Here is a 22,033-nt window from a genome sequence, read left to right as displayed (position 1 = left end):
GAGTGCAAGGAAGACCCGTTTGAGCTAAGCACTCTTCTACATACACTTTGGAAGGCTGCTTTGTAGTTTACAGCAACACTGAAAATTTTGCATAAGATTTTGCATAAGGGTTAATATGATGTGTAGGCTGTCTATAATACAAGGAGGGTTTTTTTGTGCCAATGATGAAGTAGCCCTGCTCGAGTTGCTTATTGCCCTTGTGAGCTTCTGGAGGCTTTTTCCTCCTAGTAAGTCAGACCACACAAGAGAACTCTTGCCATATATTTGTGTATAATTGAACTGATTTTCAGGGTTCCTTCCATTATTTTTTGGTTTAGTTCATGACATTACTGCATGGCCATTAATACAAGAAATAGAAAAGACGGAGGTCGACAGTGGAAACGCCCGAAGTGGGTTAAGATTTTCACATGATCCGAGGAGGTCCTGGCGCAGCATTGACTCCGGATAATAAACCAACTGGGGGATTGGAGAGTGAGCTCTTCCCCCCGAAGATATCTGGAGCAGTTTTTGTGGAGAAATTGGACCTGGTGAAGCCAAACAATGTCATAATGGATGCACTATGGGAAGTGCTGCAGAGTGTGAATGACTCTCTTCTTCAGATGTCAAAAAATTTTTAGGAATAAATATGTGATTATATCAATACTTATCTAACAAAGTGGAAGTCCAAGATAAAAAAGTAAAGACTTTGATTTCGGAAATGGTTTCTCTACGAAAATCAGTTAATCTGATAATGAAGGACAATTATGTTTCTTGTAAAAAATTGGAACTTCTGGAGAACCAATTAAGGAAAAATAACTTGAGAAAGATAAATTTTCCTAAAATACCCTGTATATAGAGTTATATTATTAGTGACTTTTGCCTTTGATTTAGATAGGAACAATGTTTTGAAATTGTATTTCCGACATATGGCTGATAGTTTTTTGGGGTTCAAAGATAAATATATTTCCTGACATATCAAGGGAATTGCAGACTAGGAGGTGTGAACTCTTGGCTTTTAAGCCAAGAATCATTGCCCTAGGTGGGACCTTCCTAGAGCGATTCCTTGTAAGTGTTTTATTTCCTGATTACTTATTTGTTGAACCCAAGAAATTAGAAGAGTTTGTGGAGTTAAAAGAACAGATGAAGAACCCTCTGCAGCAACTTCCTTTAAGTTACCACTGTACCGGCTGCAATTACCGATTAACCTTCCTCCCTCAAAAAATATGAACTGTAAGATTAACCATTCCGTGTTTTTCTTGTTTTCTTTGAGATTGTTTTCCTGATCTTGGATCCCCCAATTGTGGACAATAATGTGGACTAACAAAGATGATATTTTTCCTTAATGTTTGTTTTAATTGATATTTTCTCTTTTCTTTCCCATTTATGTATTGGACATAAATGTAATATAAAATGAATAAATAAAATAAGAAATAGAAAAGACCATTTTTATGGCTGTAGTAACATATAGCCTTAGCACACGGGAAAAACTCACACACTATGACCACTTTTTACCGCATTTTGGGGTCTGCACAGCAACTGAACTTCACAGCTCTCCTGATAACTTCTCAGATAGCTCCCGGCCACCCCTAACCTCACCATTGAGCAAACAGAAAACATTTATCCGTATAGTTTGCAACAGTGAGGGGAAAAGAGAAAAGAGTGGAGAAGCCTAAAAACCAGGGGAACCCAGTTCAATTCCCAGTACAGCTCCTTGTGACGCTGGGCAAGTCACTTTGGGCCCCTTGTACCAAGCCGCGGCAAAAGGGGGCCTGCGCTGGGGTCAGCGTAGCTGGTAAAAGGGTAGTCTTTCTTTTCTGCAGGAAATGGCCATGCGGCAAGTAAAGCACTTGCCGCGCAGCCATTTTGGGGAGGAGCCCTTACTGCCACCCACTGAGGGGGCAGTAAGGGCTCCCACGCTAACCCAGTGGTAACCGGGCAGTGCACAGCATGCCCAATTACCTCCGGGCACACCCGAGTGCTGCGCAGCAGCCCGGCGGTACTTCCTGTTTAGCGAGCGGTAAGCTCACGTTGGGCTTACCGCTGCTTTGTAAAAGGGGCTCTTAACCCTCCATTTCCCCAGTACAACATAGTAAACAGGGCCCTATGATTTGTAAGCAGATTTGACTGTAACCACAGGAAGGCAGTATATCAAATCCCATCCCCTTTGCTTCATAACTCTTGGAAATGAGAAAGAAAGACTTATGTGGAAAATGTCAGTGCCAATTGCGTAAGCCTTTCTGAATATCAGGCTCTCTGATAACATTTTCATGCTTTGTAACTAAAAAGGCAATTCTATAAGCTGGCACTTAAATTTAGAGAAGGAGCAAAAGGAGCAGTATGGCAGCTTAAAAGGCTCAAATGACGTTTTATTAAGAGTCAATCAAAATAAAAAGGTGGTTCCAGGTGCATATATCCAAGACTTCAAAACCAATTGTAAAAACAGCCCAACATTTTTCTTCATCCACAGCACCTGCATCAGGACAAATGTTTACATTAATAGTGAGTCAGACAGAGCTGCCAAGATGCCCATTCCAGGAGGGAGACTTTTTTGGCCAGTCCTGGATTTCTGCCAAACTCATCTTGGTGCATTATGGGACTTGCAGTTCTGACCTCAATGGATAGAATCATGGACTACAAATACTACACTGCTTTGGGATGCAAGTTTAAAACCAGAACCGGCTAAAATGTCTCCCTCCTGGAATGGGCAACTTGGCAGCTCTGGTCAGATACTAATATATCCACCTTTAAATAAAACAAACAAAAGCAAACAATTAGCCATTGAACTAAAAGAACTTTAAAAACAAAGAACAGCAACAGAAAAAGGTGAATATGTGTTTACCTTTTGGAAGGTACCACTTGACATAGAAAAAGAGCCCTTTTAATGATATTATAGGCGTTCTCAACCCAGTCCTTGGGATGCACCTAGCCAGTCAGGTTTTCAGGATATCCACAATGAATATGCATAAGATAGATTTGCATATAATGGAAGTAGTGCATCATGGGTTGCCAACTGGATCCAGATTCGCCCGATAGGGTTGATCCGGTCCTGGGCTTACCCCCAATGCATGCAGGGACTTGTGGTTCTGTTTTCCCCATTGGATTCCCTGCATGCATTGGGGGTAAGCCCAGGACTGGATCGACCCTGTCAAGCGAATCTGGATCCAGCTGGCAACCTATGCATTTTATCTATATTCATTGTGGATATCCTGAAAACTTGACTGGCAAGGTGTGTCCCGAGGACTGGGTTGAGAACCCCCTGTGATAGTACAATCAAAAGGCCTAATTAAAAATCGGTTGGCAATGAAAGTAAAAATGCTTAACTAAGGAATTTATATAAGATTATCAATCAGTCAAAACCTCCAGCTAATTTGTAAAAAGAGCCTCATTACAACAGCAGAAGTCAACCATTACTAGAAAATAACAAAAGAGCATTTTTGGAGGTGATGTACCTTTAAATAATCAGGCCGTGTTCATACTGAGGATGAAAGCTCTGTAGCAGCTTAAACCAGCCCTGAAAGCTAAGTGAAAGCAAAACAAATCCAGATTTTAAAAATCAATTTATGGTTAAATCTTTTTTATTAACATATAATGCTTGATAGAATACAATCAAGGTTTGTGATCCTTAAAACACTAATACAACAAGCAACTAGCAGTAACTTTGTCAACGCCAAGTATTTTCTGTTTGTTCCCCTCCCTACTCCCCCCCAACAATCCCCCCCTCCCAAAAGTGTGCCCCCCCCTTCCCTTCCCCAAACACAAGCTGTCTTGTCAGTTATCCGGGTAGAGTCTCTCGTTCCGGCCCCTCTAGTTTAGAATCTTGTTTCTTGCCAGGGGTTGTAACGTGTCCCAGAAGTTCTCCCATGTTCTCTGGAACCGCTTGCCCTCCTCCGTCGACAAATCCTGATAGCCACGTCTCTCTAGTTTCAAAAGTTCAATCATTTGTATTCTCCAGGATCCAATTGTGGGAGCTCTGGTGTCACGCCAATTAAAAATCAATTTAAAAATCAGCGCTTTTACCTTCAAAGCAGCTTTTCCAGCTTGTAGCAATGTGCTGAAGTGAATTCAGTCACACTAGTGATCCTGCCATTATCAGAGGAACATAGCCAGACCTGTTATTTTGGGTGGTCCCACAGTTAAGTTGGATAAGCCTTCCCAAACTACCCCCTCCCTTTATCCTGCATCTTGCTCCTTCTCCTCCACCTCTGGATCTGGAATTTCCCACCGTCTGCCCCCCCCGGTGTATCTCAGCTCCTTCATGGGCAGCGACAGCAACAAGCATCCACTACTTGCTCCAGGCCTCCTCTGCCACGTCCCACCATCGCTGATGTCACGTTGTTTCTTTTCTAATGGGACGCGGCAGAGGGAAGCCTTGCAGGGCCAGTGCAGGCAGCAGGTGCGTGTTGCTGCTCTCACCTGCAAAGTTGATGAAGTATACCGGGAAGGGTGAAGTTGCCAAGAATGGGTGGGCCTTTGCCCACATGGGCCCCCCATTGCTACGCTACTGGTTTCCACAAAAAACATCATCAATGATGTCATCACCTTAAAAATGCTAAAACCCACTAAAAATGCATTAAAAACACAGCAATTTAAAAAATGAGGGCCAAAGCATGTTGGGCTTTTTTTTTTGTTTTGTTTGTACCCCACACTTTCCCACTCATGGCAGACTCAATGCGGCAGGCAATGGAGGGTTAAGTGACTTGCCCAGAGTCACAAGGAGCTGCCTGTGCCTGAAGTGGGAATCGAACTCAGTTCCTCAGGACCAAAGTCCACCACCCTAACCACTAGGCCACTCCAAGTCTAGACATATGCATCTAGAACCACCTTTTTATTTTGATTGACTCTTAATAAAACTTCATTTGAGCCTTTCAAGGTACCACACTGCTCCTTTTGTTCTCTGCCTTCATTTTGCAGTGGTTACTGCCTCTCTTTTTTCCTGGGTCCTCAATTTAGGCACCAATAGTGCCCCTAGTTTATACAAAAATACTGCTTACGCGCATGATTAGCACCAATAATTGACAGTTATAAGAGCCAGGCACTATTCTATAAATAGTGTGCCTGAATTGCTCAGTGTGACAGGGGACCATAGGCATGGGCGTGTCCACAAGTGACATGCACAATTTATAGCATACTATCAGTTGCACACCAGCCATTCACCTGTCATAAGTCGGAGTGATTATTTTTTGCCATGACAATGCAGCTTTGTGCATACTCTAAGATATAGAATCCACTGAATATATTAGAAGTTGGGTGTGGAAATATGGAATCGTAAGATAATGAATTAAATAGAATATATCTCCACTGCATGAAAATAAAGCATGTACCCAACAATGCAGCTACTGTGTGTATATATATATATATATATATATATATATATATATATATATTGTAAATCTTATTTATTGCAATTCAAACTCCCACAGGATCAAACAATTCAATAAAGACTTGTACATTATATCGTTTGATTTGCCTTATTTCTAACATTTTATCCAAAATAAACCCCTCCCCCCTCCCTTCCCCCCTTCCCCCCCCCCCCCCCCCCCCCCCCCAGGCTTCAAAGAGCTCCTAGATGCAGAACATCTCACAGAGCCGAAGTGGATCTAAAACAAATCCTCTGTTCATCATCGGCCAAAAACCTTCGACTATGTAATAACTATACAGTAGCTGCATTGTTGGGTACATGCTTTATTTTCATGCAGTGGAGATATATTCTATTTAATTCATACTCTAAGATAGGCTGTAAGATATACTGGTACCCAGAAGACTCCCTTTTCAATTGCAGGCCCACTATTTTGGAACAATTTGCCTTGAGATTGTGTAGCAGCAGGGATCAATTTTGCAAATTTTTGAAGACATATTTGTTTGAACATGCATGGAGTTGATATTTGTGTCTGTTTTATGAGTGATGATTTTATTGTTTGGATTCTATTGTGTATGTTGATTTGTAATCTGCCTAATTGTAGTCGGAATAGAAATTTTTAAATAAATAAATAAAATATTCTACAACGGTTCAGAATGCAGCTAATTTTTTTCTTTTAAAAAATATGATCATATTTCATATTTTTACGTTAGGACTCATTGCTTACCAATTTCAGCTCAGGTACGTTTTACATTTTCTTGTATTCTGTATCTTTTTTTTTTTTTTTTTTGGACTAAACTAGCACCTTCCTACTTGGTAGATCGTTTGGTTTCTCCACCTTGTCTAAGATTTCAGAGGGTTGGTAATTTGTTTTCTTACCCTTTGATTAGAGGTAATAAGAAACCAAAATATATGGAATGTTTGTTGGCATTTCAGGCTGCTTGGTGGGGTACTGAAATTTCTGGTTTATTGCTGACTGCCAGGAGGTACTTGAATTTTAGGAGACTTTTGAAGACTTATTTGTTTCAGAAGTTTGTAACTGGGGGGGGGGGGGGGCGCTCATCTGAAGATTGTTCTATCGTCCTATCATTCCCCATTGCTACATTCTATTGTTATATCCCCAAATGATATTATGAACTGACTGTCTACCCTAAACCCTCACAATGTAACCCATAATCGTATTGTAACAAATTGTACTTCCATCATTCACAATGTACTGTAAGCCACACTGAACCCGCAAATAGGTGGGAAAATGTGGGATACAAATGCAATCATCAATATATATAAATGGCGAGTGTCGTACTCACTCGCAAATGCGCAGTAGAGACCCTCTCTGCCCCGCCCCCGCGTCAATACGTGATGACGAGGGCGGAAAAGAGAGGGTCTCTACTGCGCATTTGCAAGGGACACCGCCGTCGCTAACACTTCCCCCACCCGGAGTCGCCGCCGACACCCACCTTCCGGTCGGGCCCTCGCTCCACTATTGAAACAGCGAGGGCACGTAGCACACAGCTCTGCTGAGCTGCCATCGGCCTTCCTTCTTCTTCTCTGCCTGTGTCCCGCCCTCGACGACGTTATGTCACACGAGGGCGGGACACAGGCAGAGAAGAAGGAAGGCCACGGCAGCTCAGCAGAGCTGTGTGCTGCGTGCCTTCGCTGTTTCAATAGCGGAGCGAGGGCCCGACCGGGTGGAAGGTGGGTGGCGACGGCTCCGGGGGGGGGGGGGGAACGAACTCGGAGGGGGAGCGGCAGCGGCGAACTCGGCGGCGGGGTGGGGGGGGCCTTTCAAACCCCCCCCCATACTAGCCCGTTTTTACGGGCTGAACGGCTAGTAAATAAATAAATAAAGATGGGTGGGTTGTTGGGGATGATTTTTCTAATTTTTATGCATATTTGCAATTTTAAGTATATTATCTATATTTCCTGGTTATGACCAGACTTTTCTTATTGTAATCCACATCAAACTGCAAAGTATTTGCAGAATATAAGAATAAAGTTATGTAACGGCTTAGGCACACCCTAAAGCCATTATGGCCAGAGGTGGCCGGTTCAAATCCCACTGCTGCTCCTTGTGATCTTGGGCAAGTCACTTAACCCTCTGTTGCCTCAGGTACAAACTTAGATTGTGAGCCCTCCTGGGACAGAGAAATATCCAGAGTACCTGAATGTAACTCACCTTGAGCTACTACTGAAAAAGATGTGAGCAAAATCTAAATAAATAAATAAATTATAGAATTGGTACTACACGTGTCCCTTTGTGGCACCTAAAATGAGGCAGCAATTTAAAGTGAATCAACTGTGATATTAAAATCAATGAAGGTTTTAAAAAGCAGCTATTCCCTATACTCTATACTGAGCTTACAGGAAAAGCAGACTACAAATAACATTGCATTTTGTTTGATTTTAATGGAATGCAAGAGAGTAAGTGAAATAAAATTTTAAGACTGTTTACCCTTTCCCAAATCCAAACTCAAGATAAATTGCGTATTCAGGTACAACTGGTAGGTCCCTGCCCGAGAGGACATTATCATGTAAAATGGACCTGAGGCAATGGAGGATGAAGTGACCAGCCCGGTTCATAAGGTGCATCAGTGGGGAAAGCAGCTTTCAAAGCCTGGCTTCCCTCATTCTCAGCCTCCTGCTCTAACCACTAGGCTGCTATGCCATGCTACACTATGTCAACATTCCCTAAACAGCTGGGTGGAGGGAGGAGGGCACCACCCACCAGGAAAGTGGCCCTGTAATTACAGCAATAGCCTGGGCGTGAAGGACATCAGGGTTCAAAGCCTGCCTCTGCCACAGATAGTCCTTGTGACTTTGGGCACCTAGGGATCCTTTTACTAAGCCATGGTAAAATTTGGCCTACGGTAGTGCGGGTGCATGTTTTGGGCGCATGCTGGGCCATTTCTTTTTTATCATGGCTGGGAAAAAGGGCTTTTTTTAAATGAGCCAGGAAATGGTGTGCTGAAATTAAAACTAGCGTGTGTTTAATTACGGCTTGAGCCCTTACTGCAACCCGTTGTTGACCTAGTGGTAACCATGCAGCACACATCAACCGCTGATTACCACTGGGAATGCCCCTGCGGTAGAAAATAGAAAGTTAGCTTCTACCACAGGATTTGGTGCATGCCAAACTCAGAGTTACTGCTGGGAGCATGTGCTAGCATGGCAGTGGTGCCAATTTTGTGGGTGTTAGCCCTCCTGTGCCTTATTTATTTATTTAGATTTTGCTCACACCTTTTTCAGTGGTAGATCAAGCCAGGTGAGTTACATTCAGGTACTCTGGATATTTCTCTGTCCCAGGAGCAGGGGCATAGCCAGACTTCGGCAGGAGGGGGTCCAGAGCCCAAGGTGAGGGGGCACATTTTAGCCCCCCCCCCCCCGACACCACTGACCCCCCCCCCCCCCCCGCCATTGCCGACTCCCCCCCCCCCCCGCCGCCACCACCACCACCAACAACATTGACTCCCCCTGCCGACAACCCTCTCGACCCCCCTCCCATCGCCGGCCCTCCCCCACCGCCGCCTGCCTTTGCTGGCGGGGGACCCCAACCCCCACCAGTCGAGGTCCTCTTCTTCCAGCACTTCATTCTGTTTCTGTGAGTCTGACGTCCTGCACGACATCAGACTCACAGAAACAGAATGAAGCATTGCCGATCAGCCGCATGCAGGACGTCAGACTCACAGAAACAGAATGAAGCCTTGCAGATCAGACAGCAACGCGGCTGCTGGCTGATCTGCAAGGCTTCGTTCTGTTTCTGTGAGTCTGACGTCCTGCACATTGTACGTGCAAGATGTCAGACTCACAGAAACAGAATGAAGCCTTGTGCCAGAAGAAGAGGACCTCGGCTGGTGGGGGTTGGGGTCCCCCGCCAGCAAGGGGTTGGCAGCAGGAGGGGGGGGGGGGGTCGAGAGGGTTGTTGGCAGGGGGGTCCAGGGCCAAATCTATGGGGGCCCAGGCCCCCATGGCCCCACGTGGCTACGCCACTGCCCAGGAGGGCTCACAATCTAAGTTTGTACCTGAGGCAATGGAGGGGTAAGTGACTTGCCCAAGATCACAAGGAGCAGCAGTGGGATTTGACCCGACCACCTCTGGATTGCAAGACTGGTGCTCTAACCACTAAGCCACTCCTCCACTCCCCCCCCCCTCGTTAGGTTATAAACTCTCCAGGACAGGGACATTATACCTTTAATATTTTTCAGTACTATTTATGTAATATACTCTAAGGTTCTTCTTTTCAGACAACAAAGGCGAAGCCATCAGTGCTGTAATGTTCTTCCACCTACTGCATTTCCAAACAACTGGGGGCTTTATTCAGAATGGACCTTTTCCTATGCCGCATCTATGGGGGGGGGGGGGGACTTTATTCCACAACATCCCCAGTGTTTCCAAGAAAGAACATCTTACACATAACCTAAAATGCCCTACCGTATTCCCAGCTGTTGGTTTCCTTATCTCTAATTTACCTGCAGCCACACTGAGATACCAGAGGGAAAAGAAATCTCTGTCTAGCAATCAGCTACAGGTTACTTTCTCCACTAGGAATATGTGTATGCTGAGACTCTACAAACTATCAACAATAGCCCCGCAGAATAATAAATCAAGGCTTTAATTCCTTTCCTTCATTCATCTCAGTAGACTGGAACTTGCAACTCGTACCCAATTCATTGTATTCTCTATAATTTCATTGGGGGGGGGGGGGGGGGGGGAGTACAGATGTGGCTCCTTGGCTATCAATAACACTTTGGAATGAATTTCCACCTCTCCTGTGCAATTTACTCCACCCTTAGGACATTTCAGATAACTAATCATCATATTTATAAATAGTTTTGATGAACGTTTTATGCAGTTGATACATCGCGCGCGATTCACTGCTTTAGTACATTCCATCTATCCAGCTACCCACCTCTCCAGGCTTTGCCCTGGGTCCGGCCATTTCAAATGAAATAAACTGTTTTATTCAGATCCCAGTTTGGAGTCGCCGATCGGGTTTTGGGGAAGGGTTGCAACTGCGTTCCAGGGGAGAAGCCTGTGTGTGCACCAGCTGCTCGTCAGTCTCCAGCGTCTGCTTGTCTAACGTCAGTGAACACCATAAAGGAACAGGCATGAGCGCAGGAAGGAGGATCGGAGGGGGAGGGAGGGGGCACAGATTTTTACTACTACAGTTTTCACTTTCCGCGACAGCCCTTTGCCTGCACTGGCTCGACCGTGAAAAGCGCACAGGCTTCATTCATTTGAACAAAGTTACAGACTGCAGGCTTTCTCTGCCAACCACAGAATGAGAGTACGGAGGACCAGCTAGAGGGAGACCAGGTTAGAACATGATCCTTTCTTTCAAAGCGGTGATTTATTTGTGTGTCATATTTCTTAGGAGAATGTTGAAGTGAGAAAGCGAGAGTTGCTTTAACACGTTAAAAGTGCGCTTTGCACTACGAATTCTGATACGGTTTGAATGGATTTCTGGTACGTAGCAGCCGGGCGCAAAACGTGCTTTGTTATTAATTAATTTGGAGAACACTCGTTTCCTCTTCATCATTTTTCTTGCATTAAGTAACTTTACGGCAGCAGTAACTATCCCTTGAAGCAAATCGTAAGATTTCGATGCTTGATCTATTTTGTTTTGCAAACTGGCTACGCTTAATAAATTAAAAGCAGAGGCCGGCATGAAATAAATATGAATCTGTAACGCTATCGTGGGGTAGTTTTTCTTCATTCCTGCATTGGGGAAAGAACTGTGCACAAGTGCTGGTGATTTCCAGATCGGGTTGCTGCTAACTGCAAACACACTTTCCAGGAATCCACACTTGGCATAGATTATTTCGTTATAACAATTTTTTTTTCTGTCCTTCTTCTAAGGAGGGGAATTTGGAAGCCAATCGGAAGCATTCTGTAAGCAATGACTATTTCCCTGCAGAGAAGTGGCGGGGATAAACTTTGAAGTGTCTGTGTGATGTGAACCTTCCAGTGCAAAGACAAGGCATCATGTCTCTTCACGAAGAACCACGGGACAGGCTTTCAGCCACCATTGAGACAGCCATAGATGTCCACGAAGGCAGTCTGTTCAAGATGAGCTCTAATGCCTCTGGCAATAGCACCTGGGATGTGCCTTCTACTGCCAGCTCTATAGAAGACATCATTGCGACCTGCATCATTGGAGCCATCCTATCCATTATGTGTGTGATAGGAGTAGCAGGCAACATCTACACCTTGGTGGTCATGTTTCATTCCATGAGATCTGCTGCTTCCATGTACATCTATATCATCAACCTGGCCTTAGCAGATTTACTTTACCTACTTACCATTCCTTTTATAGTGGGGACCTATTTTATCCAGGAATGGTACTTTGGGGATATCGGCTGTAGAATCCTTTTCAGTTTGGACTTCTTGACCATGCACGCGAGCATCTTCACCTTGACCGTCATGAGCACGGAGCGCTACTTTGCCGTGCTGAAACCTCTGGACACGGTCAAAAGGTCCAAAAGCTATAGGAAAGCCATCGCCCTCGTAATCTGGGTAGTTTCGCTGCTGCTAACTTTGCCCATGCTCATCATGATCCAGCTCGAGCACGGGAACAACAAAAGCATTTGCCGGCCCACCTGGAGCAAGCTGTCCTATAAAATTTATCTCACCGTGCTTTTCTGCACCAGCATCGTGGGCCCAGGGGTCATCATTGGCTACCTGTACATCAGACTGGCTAGAACTTACTGGGTGTCTCAAACAGCCTCCTTCAAACAAACCAAAAGGTTGCCCAACCAGAAAGTACTTTACCTAATCTTCACAATAGTTCTCGTGTTCTGGGCTTGCTTCTTACCCTTCTGGATCTGGCAGCTCCTAACCCAATATTATGAATCTTTCCCAGTGTCCCCCAAGGCTAGCAGGAACATTAACTACCTGACAACCTGTCTGACCTACAGCAATAGCTGCATTAACCCTTTCCTGTACACGCTGCTGACTAAAAACTATAAGGAGTACCTGAGGAACAGACAGAGATCCTGGAACAGCAGTGGCTATTTCAGGAATCGTTTCCAGAGAGTATCCGGAAGATCCCTGTCTACAAGTAGTCAGCAATGTACAGAGACCTTTGTGCTTACCCATGTGCCTGGAGGTAACAATAATGCCTAAAGGCTAAATAAAATGGAACAAGAGAGAATGTGAACAAGAAAACCAGTGCTCATTTCAAGGTTATTGCTTAGTGTATATCAGAAAAAGAAATGTTAGCAGGTAAAAGTGCACTGGCTGAGTGCATTGATGGATGCTATGGTGGCATCAGTAATTGGCTTGATGTATATTATGTGCCATTTAATTTGTCTTCACAGTGTCAGGGAACGATGTGCAAAAACTAATTCCGTGGGGTTTTTTTGGTGGGGAGGGGAGGAGAACAACCACCCGCCTCTGCGCTGTCTAAATTGAAATTACAGCAACGATGTTATCTGTCCAGTGAATGCCAAGTTTCTGTGCACTCAATAACAGATGAAACAAAAAAAGTTAATGTATCAGAATTTACAAATAAAACACACAGACTGTTCACTGCCATGTGCCGTCTGTTATGTGTTGTGAAGATTTTTTTCCCAGTTGAGCTATTCCCAAAAAAGCAAAATATGGAAACAGTTATAATAAATTGTTCGTGAGCCATCGGCATTAAATAATTGAAGGCTGTCAGAGTTAATATGATTATAAAGAGGGGATTCTGCGAGATTGAATGTTGATGGGAAGAGCTGCTTTTTTGTCATTTTCGCATCTGTGAGTTTGATGCAGTGATTTAACACAGCATTGGGATACTGCCTCAGAATGTCATTTACCTAGCGAGGGCTTAACTACAACTCTTAACCTAGTCAGTGTCTTTACAAGCTACACTAAAGCCCTTTGCGTTGAAATAGCACCAGATTTGTATTCACTTATAACCTTGCTTTATTACTTGTACTTGACATGCCTTCATTTCAACACAAACATGCACAAAATTGTAACAGCATGAAAATGAATTGACGGTGGGGGGGGGGGGGGGGGGGGAATTCAGTGATATGCCTACTTACCTAAGACCCTTATTTAGATAATGTAGGTTAATGTGTTCATGTTTATTAATGCACATTAATGCATGCTAATGTGATTTCAAAAACAATACCTTCTGCAACATAACAGTTTAAATAAAAATAACCTTATCTCTCCAAAACCGACTGTGGGGGCTCAAATAGCACATTCACTACATATAGGACTAGATTCTAAATATCATACCTTAAAAATTGGTGCAAAATGAAATATGCCTAGGTGTATACGCCAACCCTCCCCCGCTGCTGTTGCACACAAAAACTTGATCCGCTTGGCCGAGGAGAGGACTTCGGCTGGCGGGGGTTGGGGTCCCCCGCCAGCAAAGGTACGCGGCAGGAGAGGGTTGGCGGCGCCGGGAAGGGGGGTCGAGAGGGTTGCGGTGGTGGCGGGGGGGTGTGAAAGTTGGTAGTGGCGGTGAGCGGGGGTGTGAAAGATGGCAGCGCTGAGCGGGCGGGGGGGTCAGCAGCACCGGGGGGGGGCTAAAATGTGCCCCCTCACATCGGACTCTGGACCCCCTCCCATCGAAGTCTGGCTACGCCCCTAATCTGCGTGTGGTTTGGATGCATGCTTACGCCCCCTTTTACTGCAGCAGGTAAAAGGCTGTCTTTTTTTTTTTTTTTTAAAGAAATGGCCATGCAGTAAGTGACCCATTGGGGGGGGGGGGGGGACACTTACCACCACTCATTGAGGTGGCGGTAAGGTCTCCTGCAGTAACCCAGCGGTACCTGGACAGTACACGGCACTGCCCGATTACCGCTGGGTAAGCACCAGCAATATAAAAATAACAAATATTTTTGTAGAACCAAAAATGGTGCGGCTGCAGCTAGGAACTACCGCCAGGTTGGTGCAGTAGCCCGGTGGTAGTTCTGGGTTAACGAGTGGTAAACCTGCATTGGGCTGTCACTTAGTAAAAGACTCCCTAATTGTTGCACACACAAATCCAGAATACGACTGGATTTGCGCATGCAACTTAAGTCACGCTATGTAGCATCCGGGGGATAGCGAAGAATACTAATCGTAGCCCCTGAAATGACCATTAACTATATGCAAATTCCCCACAAAAAGAGGGCCCTTTTACAAAGGCACGCTATCGTTTCGCATCCTTTGTTAATTCCGGGAATGTTCATTTTATTCATTTTCATTTGGCCATTTGTTTCATCACAGGAGCAAAGTCATTGAGCGTGCAGTCTTTTGAAAGTGGGTACGCTGTGGGCAATGAGGACACTCTCTTTCTGAAAGAATACACGCTATGGGGGGAATTCTATAAATAGCGTTCAAAAATTGGTGCCGGAAAAAAATTGACGCTAACTCCCAGATTCTATATAGTGTGCCTAGAGATCTGTGCCGTAATCCAAGAGTATTCTGTAACAATGCGCATAGCTTAATTGGCTTAAATAAGACAAATCAGAGTGGCCTAGTGGTTAGGGTGGTGGACTTTGGTCCTGGGGAATTGAGGAGCTGAGTTTGATTCCCAATTCAGGCACAGGCAGCTCCTTGTGACTTTGGGCAAGTCACTTAACCCTCCATTGCCCCATGTAAGCTGCATTGAGCCTGCCATGAGTGGGAAAGCGCAGGGTACAAATGTAACAAAAATAAAATAGATACTATTGGAGATTCTACATGGAATGTTGCTACTATTGGAGATTCTACATGGAATGTTGCTATTCCACTAGCAACATTCTATGTAGAAGGCTGCGCAGGCTTCTGTTTCTGTGAGTCTGACGTCCTGCACGTACGTGCAGGACGTCAGACTCACAGAAGCAGAAGCCTGCGCGGCCACATTGGTGATCTGCAAGGGCCAACTTCTACATGGAATGTTGCTAGTGGAATAGCAACATTCCATGTAGAATCTCAATAGTAGCAACAGTGGAGGAGTGGCCTAGTGGTTAGGGTGGTGGACTTTGGTCCTGAGGAACTGCGTTCAATTCCCACTTCAGGCACAGGCAGCTCCTTGTGACTTTGGGCAAGTCACTTAACCCTCCATTGCCCCATGTAAGCCGCATTGAGCCTGCCATGAGTGGGAAAGCACAGGGTACAAATGTAACAAAAATAAAATAGATACTATTGGAGATTCTACATGGAATGTTGCTACTATTGGAGATTCTACATGGAATGTTAATGTTGCTATTCCACTAGCAACATTCTATGTAGAAGCCTGCGCGGCCACATTGGTGATCTGCAAGGGCCAACTTCTACATGGAATGTTGCTAGTGGAATAGCAACATTCCATGTAGAATCTCAATAGTAGCAACAGTGGAGGAGTGGCCTAGTGGTTAGGGTGGTGGACTTTGGTCCTGAGGAACTGCGTTCAATTCCCACTTCAGGCACAGGCAGCTCCTTGTGACTTTGGGCAAGTCACTTAACCCTCCATTGCCCCATGTAAGCCGCATTGAGCCTGCCATGAGTGGGAAAGCACAGGGTACAAATGTAACAAAAATAAAATAGATACTATTGGAGATTCTACATGGAATGTTGCTACTATTGGAGATTCTACATGGAATGTTAATGTTGCTATTCCACTAGCAACATTCCATGTAGAAGGCTGTGCAGGCTTCTGTTTCTGTGAGTCTGACGTTCTGCACGTATGTGCAGGACGTCAGACTCACAGAAGCAGAAGCCTGCGCGGCCACATTGGTGATCTGCAAGGGCCGACTTCTACATGGAATGTTGCTAGTGGGTTCGACTCCCATTTCAGGCACAGACAGCTCCTTGTGACTCTGGGCAAGTCACTTCACCCTCCATTGCCCCATGTAAGCCGCATTGAGCCTGCCATGAGTGGGAAAGCGTGGGGTACAAATGTAACAAAAAAAATCAGTGTTGATAACAACATTTAACAAGCAATAATGTATTATTAGGAAAGGAATAGAGAATAAAACAAATAATACCATAATTCCTCTACCTTGCTTCATGATGGAAATACACCTTTGAGCACTGTGCACAATTCTGGTTGCTTCATCTAAAACAAAAGTTATGGAGCAGCATTTTAGAAAGGATGTGCAACTCGAAATATGGACATTCAAATCAGGAAGTCACAAATGAATGTCCATCTCGCATGTATTTTAGAACAGGATACAGCCTTTGAGATGGACGTCTATGTGCTAGAAATGACCAGCATGAACATCCATTCTATAACAAGAAATGTCCAAATTATGATTGGGGGAGGGGGAGGCAAGGGACCTGGAAGTATGTATGGTATTGGAACATCCATCTTATAAAATAGCCACACAGGGACCCCCCCTCCCCCACCCCAGAGCAGAAGGGTAGCCTTGTGGATTATTATTATTTTTTTTAATCATGAGCCCTCCAGAAACAAACCAAAATAAACAGGAAAACCCCCACAAAAATGAAAGTTTTATTATTTGCCAATAATAGTGTGAACTATTTCAAGAGAGCATGCGCCAGTTGCAAAGAGGGCACCTATTATACATACATGAGCATTTACACATGTACGCCTAGCCTTGGATTCTATATACGGCGCCTAGATTTGCACGCCAAAATTTGGGTGCACACCCAAAATGCATGCAGAAGTTCATTGACTATTGAACCAATTAATGTCAATAAGGGAGTGCTGACAACCTATTACTGATGTTAATTTGGCATCCATTAAAATTTGTGCATGCGCCTGGCAGTGCACTATTCTAATACCTAACTGCCACAGCGGATATCTCAAAAATGAGGATGTCATAATGCCTCTGTATCGCTCCATGGTGCGACCGCACCTCGAATATTGTGTTCAATTCTGGTCGCCGTATCTCAAAAAAGATATAGTGGAATTAGAAAAGGTGCAGAGAAGGGCGACGAAAATGATAAAGGGGTTGGGATGACTTCCCCCTATGAGGAAAGGCTAAAGCGGCTAGGGCTCTTCAGCTTGGAGAAAAGGCGGCTGAGGGGAGATATGATAGAGGTCTATAAAATAATGAGTGGAGTTGAACGGGTAGATGTGAAGCGTCTGTTCACGCTTTCCAAAAATACTAGAACTAGGAGGCATGTGATGAAGCTACAATGTAGTAAATTTAAAATGAATCGGAGAAAAAGTTTCTTCACTCAATGTGTAATTAAACTCTGGAATTCGTTGCCAGAGAATGTGGTAAAGGCGGTTAGCTTAGCGGAGTTTAAAAACATTTTTGGACGGCTTCCTAAAGGAAAAGTCCATAGACCGTTATTAAATGCACTTGGGGAAAATCCACTATTTCTGGGATAAGCAGTATAAAATGTTTTGTACATTTTTGGGATCTTGCCAGGTATTTGTGATCTGGATTGGCCTCTGTTGGAAACAGGATGCTGGGCTTGATGGACCTTTGGTCTTTCCCAGTATGACAATACTTATGTACTTATGTACTTATGACCATGGGGAAGGCAAAGACATGTCAGGGGTGTTCCAAAAGGTTACATATCTCAGTGTGCTTAACTTGGGCACCAGCGTTTACACCAGGTTTCAGCAGGTGTAAGTCTGGGGCCAAACATTAGGTACAGAAATCAGCACTAAGTGCGATTCTGTAAAGGGTGTGTGTCCTTTATAGAATCACGCTTATAGGGGATTCTATATATGGCGCCTAAAAACCCACGTGGAAAATATTTTTGCCTAAGCATATTCTATAAATGGCACCTTGATTTAGGCGCGATATATAGAATTATGCTTAGTTGTTATCCCAGCGCCTAAAACTGCGCACATCCATTTACACCAAAGAAAACATGGTGTAAATCCTGGTGTGTAGGTTTATGCATACTGGGCCGTATTCTATAACTATGCATGAAAATGATTCCGTAGGCTATTGTGCAGAGTTTGAAGGTAATTCTAGCCTTGACGGGAAGCCACCGTAAGGCTTGTAGTAGTGGTGTGGTTCTGTCGAAACGGGTTTTTCCATGAATTAGTCGCGCGTCTGTGTTTTGCGCTGTTTGTAGTTTTCTCAAGACCCGATTTTTGCATCCGGCATAGACTCCATTACAGTAGTCTAGGGGTGATAAAGTCAGTGTTTGTACTAGAATGCGGAAGATTTTTCTCAGAAAATATCCTATGATGCACCTTAATTTCCACATTGTACGGAACATTCTCGTGGCGACGTTCATTGTTTGTGTTTCAAAGGACAGGATTCGGTCTAATGTGATCCCAAGAACTTTCAGGCTGTCTGCTATCGGATGGGTATGCCCATCTAGCAGGGGCGTATCTGAACTTCAATGGTAGGGGGGGCCAGAGCCAAGGAGAGGGGGCACATTTTAGCCCCCCCCCCCCCGGCGGCACTGACCCCCCCCCCCCTGCTGAAGACGAAGACGACGACGACGCCACCACTCCCCCCCGCCCGACTACTTTAAACCCCCCCCCTCCTCCCACCGTCGCGCCTCACCTCCCTTTGCTGGCGGGGGCTGGCCCGCCAGCCGAAGTCTCCGTCCTTCCTTCCGTCACTCTGCCGTCATGCCTCACTTCCCTTTGCTGGCGGGGGACCCCAACCCCCACCAGCTGAAGTCTCCGTCCTTCCTTCGTTTGGGTTTGGTGGTTTCTGACGTCCTGCACGCTGCACATTGTACGTGCATGCGTGCAGGACGTCAGAAACCACCAATCTCAAACAAAGGTAGGAAGGAAGGACGGAGACTTCGGCTGGCGGGGGTTGGGGTCCCCCGCCAGCAAAGGGAGGTGAGGTGCAACAGCGGAGTGACGGCAGGAGGAGGGGGGTTGAGAGTGTCATTGGTAAGGGGGTCCAGGGGCAAATCTGCGGGGGCCAGGCCCCTGTGGCCCCATAGCAGATACGCCCCTGCCATCTAGTGTAATGCTGGAGAAGATGTGCCTACAGTGGGTGGAAGTGAGAATTAGGAATTGTGTTTTTTCTCTAATTTTAATTTGAATGCAATTGTCCAGCATTCAAGGATGTTTACCCCTTGGGATATAGTGGTGCAATTTCTGATGTGTCCTTGTCAAATGGTATGTAGATTGATATGTCATCTGCGTAAATCAATGGGTTGAAGCCATTTCTTGGCAATGTGTTGGCTAGTGGGAGCATTATTATGTTGAAACGTATGGGTGATTTTGGTGATTTGTTTATTTATTTATTTATTGCACTTGTAACCCACATTTTCCCACCTATTTGCAGGCTCAATGTGGCTTACAAAGACCTGTTATGGCATCGCCATTCCAGGGTAAAAAGATACAGTTGGTGTTACAAAGATATCAAGGATGACAAGAAGATTTAGTCAGGTAGTTATGTAAGGAAGATATTCAGAATAAGGATGAAATGGTGGTGTGTTATAGTTGTTTGTGTGTTATAGTTATAGTTATTGTGGAACTCTGCATTCTGGAGCGGCGTGGCATGAAATGGAGGAGTGGCTTAGTGGTTAGAGCACAAGTCTTGACATCAAGAGGTGGCTGGTTCAGTTCTCACTACTGCTCCTTGTGATCTTCGGCAAGTCACTTAACCCTCTATTGCCTCAAGTACAAAATTGGATTATGAGCCCCCCAGGGACAGAGCAATACCCAATGTACCTACTGTAACTCACCTTGAGCTACTACTGAAAAAGGTGTGAGCAAAATCTAAATAAATAAACAAAATTCTGCTGTCCACAGGAGGGATAGTGAGTTGCCCATCTTGACCTGGTAGACTCTGGTGGTCAAGAATCCTTTGAACAAAGTGCAAAAGAGTGTACTATTGACAACCTTGTCCCTGAACTTTTAAAAACTCCAAGTGAAACAAAACATCCTATGTAAACTAAACAAAATGAAACTTTTTAGTCCTAGTGAAAATCCAGTTCGCCACAGAGGTGACATTATTCTGCCCTCCCTTATATCTTACCGTGCACCGAATGCTGTGATAATAACTATGTAAACACAGTTCCACATAGCTTGTGAATGCTTTCACTTAGCCAGTTCTAATGCTTTGCTACTATGGTTAAAGTGCACAGTTTTAATTGCACTCCTGTAGGGCTTCATTAAGTTATCAGGAAATTATAGAGGAAACGCATGCAGTGGGAACTAGAGTGGCAAATGTACTCCAGGTCCATTCATTATTCTCATTCATTATTTTTAGAAGACCATCACTGTGCCCACCACTGGTGTTATTTTAATAAACAGAAACAACCAGTTCGTAATGACCCAGCATAACCATTAAAACATCCAGGTCTGCTTGTGCTGATTGTGACAAAGAAATAATTCTGTTTATAAACATTGATATTGCTTCCTTCTGGGATTATTCATTACATTCAATAAGACGCAAATGCGGGGCCGAACATAAGCTGCTACTTCCACACTGAATTTTTGGAAAAGCATTCTAATGAATGCAAGGTGGCAAAATGTGACCAGCAGATCTGTGCAAAGACACACTTACACGCCCATTTATAGAATAACACCTAAGTATTTCCGCACAGAGCTATAAAGAGGGTGGGGCCATGGGAGGGGAATGGGCGGGATTGGGGTGTTCCCTTAAAATGCATGCAGTGTTTTAGAATAGCTTCAGCGGTGCTCATTGCCAACCAACTTTCATAGCAACAGATCTAGCACCCACCTCTTCATCGGCTCACTATATACTTATTTTTTTTTTGTTTTTGTTACATTTGTACCCTGCGCTTTCCCACTCATGGCAGGCTCAATGCGGCTTTCATGGGGCAATGGAGGGTTAACTGACTTGCCCAGAGTCACAAGGAGCTGCCTGTGCCTGAAGTGGGAATCGAACTCAGTTCCTCAGTTCCCCAGGACCAAAGTCCACCACCCTAACCACTAGGCCACTCCTCCACAAAATTACAGAGTATGTTCAAAAGCATGGATTAACCCTTTAGAGTCCAATGTTCCCATCGATCTGTTCCCATGTGGCTTATTAAGGGAACATTGGACACTATTAAAGTGACAAAGCCAACATGGATTTAGTGAAGGGAAATCTTGGCTCACCAAGCTACATTTCTTTGAAGGGGTGAAAAAATATGTAGATAAATGTGAGCCAGTCGATATTGTGTATCTGGATTTTCAAACAGCATTTGATGAAGTACCTCATGAAAGACTCCAGAAAAAAAATCAGAAAGTCACGGGATAGGAGGTAGTGCTGTATTGTGGATTAAAAAATGGTTAAAGGATTGAAAACAGAGAGTAGGGTTAAATGGTCATAATTCTCAGTGGAGAAGGGTAGATAGCGGGGTTCTGCAGGGTCTGTGTTTGGACTGCTGCTTTTTAACATATTTATAAATGATCTAGATATGGGAATAACTAGTGAGGCAATTGAATTTGCCAACAACACAAAATTATTCAAAGTTGTTAAATCGCAAGAGAATTGTGAAAAATTGTAAGACGCCTGTAAGAGACTAGCCAACTGGGCATCCAAATGGCAGATGTTTAAAGCAAGTGCAAAGTGATGCTTGTGGGAAAAAGGAAACTGAACTACACCTATGTGATGCAAGGCTCCAGGCCAGGAGTCACCGAACAGGAAAAGGATATCATCAACGATGACTCCTAGATCCTTCTCCTGGTCAGTGACCCCCAACCCACTACTACTACTACTATTTAGCATTTCTATAGCGCTACAAGGCATACGCAGTGCTGCACAAACATAAAAGAAAGACAGTCCCTGCTCAAAGAGCTTACAATCTAATAGACAAAAAATAAATAAAGTAAGCAAATCAAATCAATTAATGTGAACGGGAAGGAAGAGAGGAGGGTAGGTGGAGGCGAGTGGTTACAAGTGG

The 22,033-nt window shown here is 44.5% G+C and overlaps 1 protein-coding gene and 1 long non-coding RNA gene across 2 annotated transcripts; both read left to right on the top strand.

The window, feature by feature from the left end:
- Positions 1-214: 214 nt before the first annotated feature.
- LOC115473296 lies at positions 215-21,195 on the top strand. Its single transcript, XR_003942635.1, has 4 exons — positions 215-227; positions 505-509; positions 2,177-2,182; positions 21,119-21,195. It is a non-coding gene; the product is annotated as an uncharacterized LOC115473296 (long non-coding RNA).
- On the top strand, positions 10,501-12,840 carry UTS2R (urotensin 2 receptor). The gene is made up of 2 exons (XM_030208135.1): positions 10,501-10,648; positions 11,192-12,840. Exon 2 carries the CDS (start codon positions 11,318-11,320, stop codon positions 12,455-12,457), a length of 1,140 nt encoding a protein of 379 aa, XP_030063995.1. The 5' UTR covers positions 10,501-10,648; positions 11,192-11,317; the 3' UTR covers positions 12,458-12,840.
- Positions 21,196-22,033: the final 838 nt, after the last annotated feature.

The sequence above is a fragment of the Microcaecilia unicolor genome, chromosome 6, assembly GCF_901765095.1.
Source record: "Microcaecilia unicolor chromosome 6, aMicUni1.1, whole genome shotgun sequence".
NCBI classification, from domain to species: domain Eukaryota; kingdom Metazoa; phylum Chordata; class Amphibia; order Gymnophiona; family Siphonopidae; genus Microcaecilia; species Microcaecilia unicolor.
This window is presented reverse-complemented; position numbering and strand designations above follow the sequence as displayed.